This window comes from Accipiter gentilis, chromosome 29 (genome assembly GCF_929443795.1).
Source record: "Accipiter gentilis chromosome 29, bAccGen1.1, whole genome shotgun sequence".
Classification (NCBI taxonomy): domain Eukaryota; kingdom Metazoa; phylum Chordata; class Aves; order Accipitriformes; family Accipitridae; genus Astur; species Astur gentilis.
Genome location: NC_064908.1, coordinates 18068839 through 18084972, shown reverse-complemented (window position 1 = coordinate 18084972; position 16134 = coordinate 18068839). Strand labels below are relative to the sequence as shown.

General features: G+C 39.3%; 1 protein-coding gene across 6 annotated transcripts in view; it reads right to left on the bottom strand.

Annotated features, from left to right (window-relative positions):
• The window catches only part of SEC16A (SEC16 homolog A, endoplasmic reticulum export factor), a 31423-nt gene that overhangs the window by 12604 nt on the left and 2685 nt on the right, over positions 1-16134 (bottom strand). For 4 of the 6 annotated variants that reach the window (XM_049831962.1, XM_049831957.1, XM_049831959.1 and 1 more), the window contains exons 2-12: positions 10607-14485; positions 9904-10049; positions 6853-6938; positions 5751-5886; positions 4752-4950; positions 3440-3617; positions 2512-2654; positions 1600-1661; positions 1226-1364; positions 711-953; positions 288-385 (exon numbers count right to left, since the gene is read on the bottom strand). In XM_049831962.1, the coding sequence (XP_049687919.1) occupies positions 288-385; positions 711-953; positions 1226-1364; positions 1600-1661; positions 2512-2654; positions 3440-3617; positions 4752-4950; positions 5751-5886; positions 6853-6938; positions 9904-10049; positions 10607-14410 (5234 nt within the window). In that variant the 5' untranslated portion in view covers positions 14411-14485. The remainder of the gene's footprint in view (positions 1-287; positions 386-710; positions 954-1225; positions 1365-1599; positions 1662-2511; positions 2655-3439; positions 3618-4751; positions 4951-5750; positions 5887-6852; positions 6939-9903; positions 10050-10606; positions 14486-16134) is intronic. The other 2 variants (XM_049831961.1, XM_049831960.1) reach the window with 2 other exon arrangements.

Below are 16134 nucleotides of genomic sequence, written 5' to 3'. Positions count from 1 at the left end.
GACTAACAGCACCTGACAAGCAAGCCCATAGATGGCACTGTTCAAATACCCCTTAAATGGAACAAGTGGCATAGAATAATTTCTGAGATTTAAGGTCATGGCCAGAAGGCCCCAGAATAAAAAGTAACAGATGACAACTGAATATACAAGTAAAATTAAAGCATAATTCTTGCATGAGCTACTAAGGATAACTCATGATTTTGACGTTAAGATTTCTGAGGACCAAGTCTCCCCCCCATTAACAGGACAGGCAGTCATATTGTATTAATCAACAAGCAAAACCGTACCTGGTCATAACTCTTGCATGTGTTCTGCTGTCCATTTTGCTGGCAAGTAGCAGAGCATGACCCCATAAACCATGCTTCATGGCAGACTCCAAAGCATCCTAATTAATGCAGAAATTAGTTTCCTGGGAATAGCTTAACATAATACACAGATAAACAATGACTGTTTTACAGTAGTACTTTGTGACTGAATTAAAAAAATGTTTGTTTAGATCAAATGCTAACACACGGAATAAAATTTTGGTTTATATTATAAACTGTAGGGCATAACATTTTTCCATATCAGTGTAGTGCAGTGCCATGAAATATAGGCACTGGAAGTTGCAAAAATGATTTTAACTGGTGCCTAGAGCTTTAAGATTTGTGAAAAATAAGTAAACAAAATAAGGCACATGCAGTATTTGGACCAATAGCATAAGCATTCACCTTCTTGCGGCCATAAAGCAGCAACTCTCTGAATCTCTCTGTCTCTTTCTCAAGACTATCAATTGTGGTTATAAGACTATCAGTAAGAAATGAGAGCTGGGCTTCACCAGACTCCTCTTCCACTTGTTCCAAAGCCTCATTAGTGAAATCAATCAAATTTGCCTCATTAGGGGACTTCCCAGGAAGCCACACTGTTTTATGATCTCGGAGCAAAAGTTCAGCCAGGTCTGTTCCCACAACAGTCTATACAAGTAGAGAGAGAAAAAAAAAAGTGAAAAAAAAAAAAAAAAATCTGTTATTTCAACATTGTCTTAATTTTATTTGTCACTTCAACAACAATGTGTGAGTATCAGCACCTCTGAGCACCTGAGGACAAGTGACCAGTTTGCCTGTTCCATCTATCTGTGAATTATTCCACGATAAGTCACTATACACATATTACTGTCTTTTACATTAACATCATTTTGTGTATAAATTATTTTAGGACAGATAAAAATTCAAGCAGTGAGACATACCCCATTCTGCCTGCATAACAGTACAATAAAGTCCCAAAGCAGACTTGCAGATTCTTTGTCAATTAAATTTTCATTCTTAAAGCACTGTGTAGCTTTATTTTGTGCAAAATTAATAACATCCACTTTATGGGTGTCATCCCTGAAAAAAGAAGGAAAAAAAAAGAATAAAACAGCTTTTAATGAGACAAATGTAAACATTCAGATCATTATTGTCATTAGTATGAGGAACAAATTTAAAGCTCATATATTACTTAAGCAGGTGAAAAGCCACAAATATTTTAAGTCAGTTTAAATCCTGTAATTCACAGACAATTAAAAGTTCAATGAAGAATTCTGAAGGCATTACAGTTATTCTGAAATCTGTAAGAACATACTTAGCAAGAGGACCAGGAAATGCTCTCATCTCTTCTTGCTCTGGAGAATGTTGTAACATAGTCTAAAACACAAATATAAACCATAAGAAATTCTTACAACTATGAATTTTGCTTTTTAACAATAAAAACACCAGACCTGAACATAACCTGTAATCAAGCTTACTGCTCTTGAACAAAACACATATGGTGACTTGCAACCTGCAAAGGATAATAAATGATGAAATCTACTTTACATGGAAGTCATTCTGTAGCAAAATATAAAAATCTTCCTCACATCTCCTTAATCATAGAACAGAAACACAGATTCATTTAGGTTGGAAAAGACCTTTATGATCATCGAGTCCAACCGTAAAAACCTAATATTGCCAAGTCCAATAATTGTCCTGATGCTGTTCTAGTACTTGTGTACAATTCTACTCCCTTCTAGTGATAATTTACCAATGAACTCTACCCTGTTCTTCCAGCCTGTCCTTCCATATATTTTACATGACTTGAGTATTGCATTTTTTTGTAGTGGCTTAAGAAGAATGAAAATATACCCATGATATTTAATCCCCAAATAACATGCAGTCCTTAGCCCTGCAGAGAATGTACAAGGACAATGTCTCTATGAACAGAAATACATTAGAAACAAACCAACACAACTCCAGCCTTTCTAGGATGTAAGGATTTTCTTTACCTGAACAAAATTATAGGGAGCTGGATGATCCCATCATGACCACATCATCTCTCAGAGGAAAAGAATTTTTTAGTTACTGTTTTACTTACAATTACAGCCCAAACAGATAAATATAAAGATACATGCATTAACATAGAAAAAAAAGTCAGGAAGCTATAGATCCAAGTTCCCTACTCCCCTTCCAAAAGGAAGGCCTGTATTCCACCACCTCCCTTTCTTCTTTTAAACTTTACCTCCATACTGTGTATTTCAACCAGAGCTGGCTGTCCTTCTGAAGGCAGGTTTGGCAGCACTTTTATTAGGAAGCCCCCAGGACCAAACCTAGCACAGATATGAGGCACTGAAAATTTCTCTGGTGTTGAGGGCCTTAAAGGTGCTGAAAAGGGAAGAAGAGATAAAATAAGAACAAGTAACCTGCCTTGCAAGTAAGTAAACTTGCTGATGTATTTATCCAATTCAGTAATCCTGCAGTACTAGTGGAAAAAGCCCTGCCATTCAATTTGGCCATACTTTACAAGCAACAATTAATCAGTTCCATTATAGTCCCAAAGATCTTCTGAAGATTTGCAACAACAAGAACAAAAATAGACTATAGAACTTTAAAATCCACTTATTTTTTCAATGCAGGGGCTTTGATTGTTTGTATCAGACACATTTCTGTGACCTTTGTACAAATATGTAATGCATCTTCAAAGAGCTAATGATATACACTTCAACATACTCTGGAAAAGCTCTTCCAGAGAAACAGTGTTTTGTTCCACACCAAAAGGGTAAGAAAAAATTATGAAAAAAAATCTGAAGTTTAAGTTAAACTTCAATCATTCCCCATGAAGCACAAGCAGTGTAGTTAAAAATCTATCTAAAAAGACATTTACAAATGGAAGTATGCAGTATTTAATACCAAACACTGCCTAGCTACTACTGTTCTGTGATATACTCAAGTTTCAGCAAGGAAGTTATCCTTACATTGAAAAGGAAACAAAACTTTGTTCATGTGTACGTACACTGTAAAACATCAATTTTTTTCCTTGTTAACAGGTTCAATGAGTACACAAAAGGCATCTTATAAGCTACAAATACTAACAGAGGTGCAAAATACTACTGGCAAACAACCTCGCAAGCACAGCGCCTTCCCTCCTCCTTCCCCAATGGTGCCAATACCTTGTTCTACAGCTGACCATCCAGTTTCAGTCGCGTAGCCATAATCTGTAAAAGGCTGTTGTCCATCAAAGTTAGCAGCATATCCGCCATATGGATAATCTGTGTGGAGCGACACTGCCTGTGCAGTAGTTTCATACGTATTAGCCGTTAGATCATGATTACTTCTATACAGCTGGCTCTAAATAGATCATATTAGTAATTGTTAGCAGAGAGCGTGAAGTTACACAAAGCAAGCAATACTGCAAGCATGACTCAAGACAGTAAGCATTCCCCCCAAGCTTCGATTCTTTAACCAGGCTTACTATACCACTGCAGCAATAGGCTATAGAAGATATATTAATTATCTTAGTGTTCTCCCTCAGTGTTTTTACTACCATTTGATCTGTTCACATCCAAGTATGTTCAGCTCTCTCATGACAGAATGTCTATGTGCTTGTGTGAAGAATAACATTATAGAATGAGTTACAGGTTCAAGTGGTGCTGTATCAGCAACTGTGGATCAGAATCAATGTTAACCTCTGCTGTAACACTTTGATAGAAAATCTCAAGTGATTAAATCTGATGAATGCCTAAATGACTTCAGGTGCCTAAAGGTTAATGCCTAACTATTTGATCTCCAATATTGATCTCCAGTATTGACCTCCAATACTACTTCCAATATTAGTAAACGAATTGGAGTTCAGACTGGAAAATCCCCTAAAATTCCAAGAAGCATGATGAACTAACACAGGAGACTACTGCTAAAAATGACACATTCCACTAGCAAAGACTGTACCTCAAAAATTACCCAAATATTCTCTGTGGTTTTCAGGTATTTGTACTTACGGCATAAGTAGATGAGTCATTAGTTAGATTTGGTTTTTGCTTTTAAGGTCAAAATAGCATCATACAAATATGGAGTTAGTCTTTTAACAGATCCCAAGTTCAGTAATAGCATTCATGCTTGTGATGAGAAAAATGACGTAACACTGAAAGCCAGACACATTATCAACTACAGCCAAGCACAGTAAGGGCAAAGTTCTCACAAACAGCAAATGGATTCAGTAGAGGAAATTTTCCATTTCTGTGTGTGTGGCAACTTGCACAGCTGAGTGCTGATTTTGGTTAAAGTTCTCTTGACAACTGTGATAAATTAAGTTCAAAACTATATTATAAAACAGCCTTAACTTAAAAGAATAGAAGTTTTCAAAATACATATTCCCCAAGGTAAACTCAGAAACATTTCCACATTTCTAATGTTTCACCCACCCCTAACATAGAGAAAGACCCAACTCAGCTGAAAGAATACTTGGCATGACCATTTGAAACTCACTTGCTGAGACCGAGAGCTGAAACTACTCTGGTGACTGTGAACACTGCGGGAGCTTCGGAGACTATGACCAGAATGCTCACTATGGACACTGCGTCTATCAAATTCATCACCATAAGGATCTCTATGGGGTTCAGATTCATCATCAAAACTTCCAGTAAAACGAGGATCGTATCTCCAGTTATCTTCGTATCGGTCATGTCTGAAGAACAAAGAAACACGCAAAGCAAAAATGAACATAGCCACCTATATACCTGAGGGAAGTGACTTCACCGCATACCTGTCAAGAAGAAAACTGTACCTAGCTTCAGAAGGACTTTTAGATTATTTCCTAGATTGAGGATTTATTACCTTAAACAAACTGACCTTTCTTCAAGAGGTTCATCCAGAATATTCAAGGTCAAGACCAACATCATACTTAGAGTCTGTTCTAGGAAAACCCATGGAATATTCACACGATCTGAAAACAAGTCCTACTGCCTTAAAGCCTTTTAAGAGTAATGTGACAGCTCAACTGTTTCTCCTCAATGACCTATGTTAAAGCTACAGAAAGGACTAGCAACATATATCTGTGAAATGTGTGCACTACTGCATTTTAATAGCCTGTTACAGGATGCATCTGCATTTCTGGAGAATATTGAGAGGATTTTACTTACGAAGCTGCACAATACCCTGAAATTCTGATGCCTTATACAACTATCACAACAGTTCATAAATTTTGAAGGCTTTGGGGCAGATCTTCAGCAAATAAAGTAGTATTTCTGTTAGTGCACAAACAAAGCCTCAGCCTTTGCCTTAACTTTGCCTTAACACTTACTGCCATAACTTAATCTTCTGGTGACATATTGACTATGGGGAACTCAGCCCTGAAAAAAACAATATCAGATTCTCCACCTTCACGCAGACACGCACACTAGATCATTCATCAACAGCAGCACTTAGGCCCTGCGCTGCCCTAGATCTGGAAAGAGCATTGAGGGAACATGGATCAAATGGACAAACCTGTTGCCATATGGATACGCGTCTCTCTTCTGGTAAGGGTTATGTTCAGCATCATACCAATACCTCTGATCATAACTTCTAGGATCTCTGTATCTGGGGTCATATGCTGATGAGTAACGCTCCCAGCGACTTGGATCTTTGGAAAAATAAAAAGAAATCATTTAGGTATTGGAAGCCATTGCCTATAACCTTTTTCTACTCCTTTCTCTTTAATTACATGCTGATTTGGTCCTGAAAAACCATAGCAAAACCAAAATAATGTACTTAAAGCTACATAAATATGTCCACTCATTTTTAGTTAAAAAAAACCAAAACAACCAAACAAAAACAACTAAAAAAAATCTACTTCACACCTTCTAGAGAAACAAGGTTATTAGAGTTAGCTAGATACTCTTGAAGGGACAGCATTTAGCATTGGACAAATAGATCTTTTCTAACAACTTTATAACTCAATCATAACATGATAACGACCAAATAAATATTAACAGAATCTTTGTGATCAGTCTTCAGAGCATCATGCTATATGTCTCAGGATGTGGAGAGTTGTTGGTTAAAATCCTCCCAGGCATTATACAAGCAACTATTTTCAGATTACCAACGCCACTACATCTCTGTGAGCATTCAGATAATCATGGACAAAACCAAATTCTAGTCATGAGTCAATTTCTGTTGACACCCACCTAAAATTTACTTTAGAAGTCTGCCTGCAGGTTACACACCAGGGATACACCCCAGTGAATGACAGGCTTGCAATGCATTGAAGAAAACTATTTTGTAGACTTACAATGGTGTGCTTTCACAATGGAAAGGCAAACTGAAGGCTGGTATTGAGGAAAAAAACTTAATTTATTTTCTATCTACTACTTCTACTGAATAAAAAAAAATACAGGAAGGATGGCATGGTATTAAGAACTAAAGTATGCCCAAAAATCAATTTTCAGCAAGTGTAACTTTATTCTTGCTGGTTGTGGAAAGGATATCAATTTTATTAATATGGAAAAACATAATAATTCTCTGATCTTAAAGTTCCTCTTCCCCATAAATTTTTGTTTAAACCTGCAATTTTCTATAGAAAAATTCAGAGTTCATTTAGACACCTTACCTCCATAATCATATGAGTTTGGGTAATAGCCTGGATAATAATCACTCCATCCACTTTTTGTATAATAATCTTCAGTATAACCTTGCCTGAAAGAAAGTGCGCAGGTATAAAAAGTTATTCTTCCTTCAATCTCTTCTAAAGTCAGCAAGAGATATGAAGAACTGTATGCCACAACTGATTAGGTAGAGTTTCATATTTAAAATAATGCATTTATAGGAAATCAAGGAATCATAAAATTAAGACTTTACAAACCCATATATCACTAAATTGTTGTGTGCCATAAAAAGTTTAATTACAATTAATAACAAAACCTACTGCTATAATTAACATCCTTTGAACTGTCTCAACAGAGAAGTCAGTAACTTAACAAGTATATATGAAATAATTGTTCCCTCAACTTTAACACTGTTTTGTTATACATCTTGTGGCGACAAAGAGAGGACTACAGTCTGGAGAAGAGGTCATAAAAATGGGTCAGGACATGAACTAGCACTCTCATAGATAATTCTCAACAGAAGGTTTCAGCCTCCGGGGCTGCCATTGTGGCATGTCACCAGTGTTAAATACAGTTACATTCACAAAAGAAACAAAACCAAAACACACTACACCTTTCTTTAGGTACTCAGCCAAAGAACTCAATACTGTATCATCACCTTGTTTGACTTGGAGCCAATGCCAATCTGTGGCTGGCAAGCACAGAGAATACTAACATTGTAGGGCTAGTACTACCATAATCCCAGTGCTTTATTTTCATTCTGCACTCAGTCTGTTTCTCAGTCTCAGCTTTTCAGTAGATGCAGCAACGTTCTGAGTGTTAGCACATCGTTACATTTAATACTCCACTGAATAAATGAGATAGCATTGAGACTCAGTTGTAACACAGCACATCACTACACAACTAATTCCAGGCATCTTCTAGGTTATTACCCTTCTCAATAGGCTTGGATGGACAGTAGCATGTAGGAAAGGCTTGTTTTTCATTTGAGCAAATAGAGGGGACTGAATAGAAGAAGATACTCATTTACAGAGCCCACGTTAGAATACTGATTGTCCAAATGAACAGAACAAGCACAAGAACCTGACTAAAACCAACACATCAAAGTAAGAGTCAGTGCAAATACAAAAGATAATTATAGTACTTCTGATGGAAAAAGAAAGATGTGGCCATTACTTTAAAAATCATGAGCCTTTATTATATGCAATTTTTAGGACACCATCCCACAATTTCTAAAAAAAGCTAGATGATGAATGTTAAATGAAAAAATGTAGTGTATATATATGTGTATGTATATAAGTGCATGTTTATATCTACACATGTGTATATACCTGTGTGTATATACTCACAAACACACATATACATACATACAGACACAGGAGGTAAAGATATTTAATGCCAATGTGGAAAGATGGGAACTTTCATGCTCCTCTACAACTGATCATACAACTGATAGGGCAAACTCCAAAGTGGCCAAGCAAGTCAAGTGATGCTCCTCCCTGGAACGCGTGGGAAGTTTGCTAACACAGCACCTACCTCAGCAGAGGAGATTTGATCTTATCAGATCAGGTGTATCCACCCAACCAATCTTCTGTCTCCAAAAGAGACTCCCCAAACAGAGCTTACAAAGCTGCATCACCAATACTGGCACATTAAGGGCAAGTTTCAGACACGCTATCACACTGACTTTGCCATTCATAGGCTCTGCTGCCCTGCAGTACCACACCACAGTCCACATCCGACTGCAACATCATGTCACACATCAACACTGACAGAGCTACTTTTAACAGGCTTTGATCTGCCCAATGTCACCTATAGAAATTTCAACCTCTTGTAAAAACAGCACATAAGAAGAGTACACACCAGGAAGTGCAACTAGAGATTATTATCTCATTACAAGATCTCACAGGGTGCTTAGATTCACTTAAGATGATAAAAGTTATCACATGCAGCTACAGCCATTATTTTGTACTCTCAAGGCCAATATACACCTCCTATAATATTCTGGAGGTGGTAAGCAAAATGTTATGGTTTTAATTTGAAGACTGCTCCATGAGTGATCTAACAACAACAACAGACAAACACTACAAAGGGTTTTATCACTTCCAGACAGATAACTGGGGTTCTCTCTTGGAAACCTGCAAACCCACCCACCAGATAATGCAACAGTAACATTTTGTCATTAGTTTGAAATTCATACAAATCACTTAATAATCATAAAAAGCAGTAATCCCTGGGAGGTAATTTGCTGCTTCTTGCTTGAGAAATACTAGAGATTTCATTTCTGCTTTTTATTTAATATTTGGAAGTAGCATCTGAACACATTGTTTCCCTCTCTCAAATTTTTTATTTCATATAATCAGACAGACCAAGACTTTTAAGTTTTCCTAATTCATGTGCTACCTGCATCAGAACCTGTAGTGAAGTTAGTGGGCGAAACACGCCCACATAGCAGATTTGCTACATGGACCACAGTTTGGGAGTTTTGTGAGACCACACAGTAGAAGTAATCATCAGACAAATCAACCTGACACAGCACCAGGATGTTTTCACTTCATTCACCATCTCTCTCTTCTAAACATCTGAAATACCATGTACTGGTAAGCCCCACGTACTGTTATGCTTGCAAGGCAAATCCCAGACCAACGTGCAAAAGTACCATTTATTAACAGAACTAGGGGCCACTGCTTAAGTGCTAGCCAGAGACTAAACCAGTATTAACAAACCCATGGCCTACACTGGTCTTTCACAGCACACATGAAAAAGAGCTAACCTCAGCACCGAGTCCATCGCAGTGAGTTCCTGTCTGGCAGAAATGCCAACAACCACTCAGAGAACTGAATGAAAGGAGTAATACAGCTTTAGCAACAGAAAAGACTGCAGAATCATATCCTTTTCAGACATGGTATTTGATACCACCTGTTCCTATGGCAGCACACGATGAGTTTTTGAACTTACTCACTGCAGCTTATGCTATAAAACTTCAACAGGCATCATTACACTCACTCACTGCTTCAGAATATACCAGATCTTTACTCAATTTAGGAATTGCATACCTAGAAGAAGGCCTGTCAGAGCAGTGACTAGCTCTGGAACTAGGACGTTCAGGCTCAGAATACCGATAGCTCCCAGGCTCCATATAAGCAGTGCTGGTGCTATCATAGTGTCTGTACCGTGGGTCATACTGTCCGTAGCTATCCTCCTAGAAAAGAGATTGACACGTAAGGCAAGAGGCTTCCCACCTCCAAGAGTAAAACTTTAAAAACAAACACACACCACCACTGTGATACCTGAAGAGATGCGGATCAACTGACTACATTATAGCTTTCGATATCTGTTGTGGCAAGTTATATTCAAGTCTATAAATATCCTAAACTTTAGAAAAAAACATTACATCTGGACCAAAGGCAGTTAGTTCAACCACTACACTGGCCATGCTGCTAAACTGTCAATAATTCAGGCAGCAGATGGGAACCAAATTTGAAGCTAAGACAGTTATAATTGCCAACTTTGTCCAAAGAATCAAATAAACTGCTATCAGCCAACATCTGTGCCAGCTGAAATTGGTATTAGTAACTACTTTAAGTTTTTATAATCTTTGCAATGTAGGGTTTTTTACTACTATCTGGGTTTTCCGTACAATTAAATACTTAACATTAATGCTATACTGTATGTTGATCATGACACAACTGTTTAAACTTGTAATTCAAAATTACTAAAGCATACTGAGAGGGGAGGGAGGGAAAAATAAAAATTTACCATGTAATAAAGATGAGCTGCTGTTCTGGGGTCTGCAGGAGGATAAGGTGGAGGATATGGAGGCTGATAAGCATCGTAAGGATGTCTATAGTAGTAATAAGGGTTCTGGGGCGGACCAAAGGCATCCTGAGGAGTCTGAGGCAGGGATGGACGCTGCAGGTCTTGTTGCACATTTGGCATGACTGACTGACTGGTGGTGGTAGAGGCGGCTGTGGAAGTTGGAGCACCCAATGGCTGTCCAGGCGCTGGCTGCTTCTCAGGACTCGTCTGATCATACCTTGTTGTCAGCTGCACTGAACTTGCCTCTTGGGGACCCACAGGTTGAGGATGGTTACTCAGCACCTGGTTCTCATGCGGCTGTGATGCCTGCATGGCTTTAGTCCCTGCGGCAATCTGGTACTTTGAAGGAACTGAGGACTGCCCAGATGATGCTGGTTGCTGCATTTGAGCTGCTTGCATTTGTGGTTGAGATGGCAATGGTCCCTGTACAGCTCTGTCTGATACAGCCTGATGCTGTACATCTTTTGTCACCTGTTGATAGAAATGTTGTTTGTCATGCATCTCAGGACCCACCTGACCAGCACTACCAGCTGACTGTTGAGGATATACTGGACCACCAGAAAGTGACTGATTGTGCAGCTGTACAGAACTACTTGCACTGCTTTTCTCCAAAGTCCGTGATACTGTGAAGTCGAGCACTCCAGCAGCTTCTTCTTTGCTATTTGAATGATTTGCAGAATTATTAGCCTGTACTACAGAATTAACAGGGGCAACTAGTGCACTTGCACTTCCACTGGGGAGATGCGTCCCAGGAGAAATGGATGAGTTAGACCCTGGCTTGCTAGCAAATTCAGGAACAAAACCTTCTGTATTAACATTCTTTTGCCCTTCTGGAGCCAAATTAAGTGGAGTTTTCATAAGCAAGTTTGCAGGCTGATTAGAAGCAGTATCAGAGGAATTAACAGGGCTTTGTAACAAATTATGTTTTAACAGATTAGTATTTGGAAGTGCATTAACTAATAGAGATCCAACTTGCATCACAGGTAATGGCACATTTTCCCCAGAAATGATCCCACCAGCATGTGAAGTTTGGGGACCCATTGCAGGCTTGTCCCCAACCCCAGAGTCCTTCATTGGCTGATTGTTTTCATTGCTGCTTAGCTGATTAGATAGAGAAATAGAAAAATTAATTGGCTGAGCCAAGTTATAGCTTTGATTAGGCTGAGCAATCAGGATAGGCTGATTTTGCAAAGACTCTGTAGGTGGAGAAGACAACAAACTTGCATAACCAGAACTTGCCTGAGACTGAAGTGCTTCCTCTTCTCCCATTTTGGGAGGATTCTCAAGATTTTCAGAAGATATATTTCCATCTTGGGAAAGCTGCACAGCAATAGTCCCTGGTTTACTTGGCAGCTGATTAGACAGGCCTTCTTCTGGTGGCTGAATGACTTCTACAGTTTGTTTAGCAGGTACGTATACTGCAGGAGCAGCAGGAGCTAGAAGCACATTTCCCCCAAAATTAGGTAACTCATTATGAGCCCACAAAGTTGTTGCTGGGCTATCACACTTCTTAACTGCTCCCTGAGCTCTTGTTGAGGACCTTCTCTCAGATACTGATTGTATGTTTTCCATAACAGATCCAGAGTGCAACGTATTTCCAGCTTCACCAGTGACTGCAACAGGCAGTGGGTGTACCTGACGCATGAAAATAGTTTCCAGATTATCTGGTGGCTGTTCAAGATTGCCTGGAGATGCAGCCGGCACAGCTGTATTCTTCTTGATATTCTTTTGGTTTGACTGGTTCTCTCTTAATTCAACCACCATCTTTGCTTGGTCAAACTCTGCAGGTTTTATACCAACTCCATGGGACCTCACAGGTTCGAAAGAACTATTTGCACTTGTCTGAAATACTCCTGTAGGCTTAGGAGGACTTGGAGTTGGAGGCTGGGATAGATTACCATGGTAGTTCTTGCCCAGGTTTAGCTCACTTGAATCACCTCCCAAAGGAGAGGAGTCAATCTGTTTAAAGAAGCTAGCAGAAGATTCTTCATCAGGCTTCCCACTTTCTTGCTGAATAAACGTACCGACTTGCTCTTGAAGTCTTGCTGAGCTAGAAGCGCTCCTATGGCTAATGTTGCTATAGTTTGAAGATACGCTATCTGGTCGGACAGGATGAGGTAATGAATCAGGTGCCTCCAAATTTGGTCCTCCCTCAGCATGGCTCACAACAGCATTCTTTGGAAGCATCTGACCTGGAAAGGATCCGTATCTGTACAGATCAGGACCAGCAGCAGGGGATGAAGCACTGATGTTCTGTGGTTCACTTGGCAGCACTTCTTGATTCTGAATGCACTCCAGGTTCTCAACATTTTCATACTGTGACCCACCATTCCCAGACACATCACCTATACATGCCTTGTCATCACTAACAAACATAGAGTGCTTAGCGGCCTGTGTCTCCTGCTGACTTACAATTTTAGGAAAGTACTGGACATCCATTCCTTTTTGTACCATCTCATTGGCTGAACCTGTACCAACCTGCGCCTGAGAGAGAACGTTAGTTGCAACCCGCTGAGGATGCATTGGCTGGTGATACAAGGATGCCGAATTTGGCTGACAAGCATCAAACTCCACCTTCTCAACTAAGTAATTTTTTTCAGATGAAAGTATTTCTTCATTTTCTGCCTCATCCCCTTTGAAAAACATGGAGAGAGTGCCTGAATCTCGATCTGTAGGAATAGGTCTATTTGATGTTTCAGACATATCTGGAGACTGGGTTTTGGGGTTATTTTCCTGAGCTGTGGGAACGACAAAACTGGAGTCTTGCAATGGTGGCTGGGGATAAAACTGTTCCTGGTATGGTTGACTTAACCAAGTGTTAGTCATTTCTGTGTTCTGCCTAAACATGTTTCCAGGCTGGATGCTGTTCATGTGATGACTGCTATTTGCAGAGCCATTTTTCTTTTCAGAACCAACAGATAAAGGCGCTTGCATGGTATTTTGTGGAATACCTTGGTGTACAGGACCCTGCTGTAAATTTGTCTGTGGAGGAGGATGAGAAGTGCTAACAGAAGACTGAGAAATGTTATGAACATCAGTCTGAGAAGACGGCTCAGGATAGGGCACAAAATTTCGCACTGGAGACTGTAGGTTACCTTGACCAGGCCTCCACTGAGACATAGGCTGCTGGGGAGGTGGAGGGAAGAGTGCTGTTGCATTGGGTCCTGAAGGAACATCATTTGGATCTCTACTCACATCTTGTCTACCTCCAGGTTTGTTTGATGCAGACACCATTCCAGGATACACACTGAAAGAATTTTCAACTGCTGCTCCTGCATTATAATGCATTGGTACCGCAGGCCCGCGGAGTCCAAGATCCGCATTTGGATGCACTTCTGTAGTACTATTTATAACGTATCCTGGGGACGGTGAAGGAATCGGAACATTAGAAAATGTACTGGTATTTATTCCTGTTTGAGATACAGGAGCTGATAAAGACGTATGCGGTCCATGAGGATTGTCCCCTGCACATGATGGTGAAGTATGCATAATGGGTGGCTGCGGAAACACCGCTGGGGAAGAACTTTGCATAACCAATGCATTGCCCTTGGATGGATTATCTGAAGAGGAACCCTGTGGAGTTTGTCTGCCAAATGCAAAAGGGTCTGTCACAGGCTGCACCGGAGCAGCTGTTGCATTTGCTCGTTTACTGAGCGAGCTGTTTCTCCAGTACATGTTCCGAGCAATGCCTGCAGGAGGTGGAGCTGCCGCTCCTGCTGGAACAGTCTGGGGAGGCTGCTGCATGATGGCCTTCTATCAGGGTCAGATGCTAGATGACAAACTAGTAGTGGATGCTGTAGACAGAGTCCTTCTTCTGCCCTGTTAACGCAAAACAGATGACAAGTCAGTTTCCGTCCTCACAATACATGCAGCACTTAAGGCATTTTTATTTTAGAAACAAAATTACTCAAAAAACTTGAAGTGGAAAATCTCACTCTCTTCTCCAGAATGCATAAGAAATTTACACATAACATTACATGTCTAAATCCAAGTCCAGTATTAACAAAGTTTAATGTTGTGTGGTAACAATGCACATTATTTAATAACCATATTAACAAATAGCTCCAAGTAAGAGTAATTCAACACAGTTCAGTCCTGTACAAATGTTGAAGTCTCAGACTGTTAAAGCACTAATGGTATCATATGGTTACATTTCCCCCAATTTGTTTTAAGCAGAAGTATGCATCACAGACAAGACACAGCAGCAGTCAGCCTACAACAGAACCTGCAAGCACTATGGCAAACTCAATTTAATTATAAAGAGTTGAGAAATTATTATCTAACTCTAATTCTATTAGAGATGATCTTCAGCTCTGTTGCACTGTCGCTCAGTATGAACGGACCTTTTTAAGATGAGAAGAAAGCATCTCAGGAAAGAATTCCTCAGATGTTATTCCCCTCAACAGAACACTGTCCATTTTTTGCTTTAATAAAGAAAACATTGTGTAGGACAGTAGTGTTCTTTATTTTGAGAAAGGCAACTGGGTTTTCATCACAAATATTCTCTCTTCCAGATGAATGCTGCATAATAGTAAAACTGCATTTAAGAATATAGAAGACAATCAACTCCCCCCACCTATTAATTAATCAGTGTTCTTGCTTTAACACTAGTGGGACTTTGACACAGTATCAGTTACAGCTGTATTTCAGGGTGGAAAGGACAGGCACAGAAGTATTCCAACTCTGCCAGCAAGAGCTCCAAACAATATCAGTTAGGAATTTGGTACACAGGAAGTTCAGTAAATTAATCAGGAATATGTATTTTTCAAATTTTATCACCCCTTAATAATCTGGGGAAGAGGGAAGCTGACAAAACTAGAGTCGTTCTTCAGTACTTGTCCAGTTCAGCTCAGTGAAGTTTTAGCAACACGTGATAGTCTTGTTTTCTAATAGTATACAACAAATATGGTTTATTTCATGTAGAGTGAAGTACCCATGGCAATTGTTTCATACCACATGCACTTCTGTTTATAGAAGACAGATAAAAGCTGTGCAATTTTTAGGGTTTTTGTTTGTTTATTTGTTTTTTAAGATTCAGCATCTTGTCAGTAAGAGTAATAAAATGGGAAGACAGAAAAGTCAGATGTTTGTAATCAAGCCAAAATTTTAATAGCTACAGAGAGGTTCAAATGCAAAACACTTCTGGTTTCTGGTTAACAAAAATACATACTGAGTGAACACTGTGCAACTACATGTATTTCATAAAGATTTATAACTAAAAAATTCCAATAAAAAGCATACTGACCAGTACCACAGCATGATCTATACAGACTTTATCGGACATCAGTACAACTTACCCTAGGGAAAAATCTCTTCTGCTTATCACTGCAGAATCGAACAGTTCTATATGTAATTCAGGTCCCTCTTTCAGAGGGCCTGAAGTAACAGTCAACAGAATCTCTCAATTTCTTCCCCATATCCATATGTTTCATAGCCGTATCTTAAGACTTTGTAAATCTGTTGTTAAA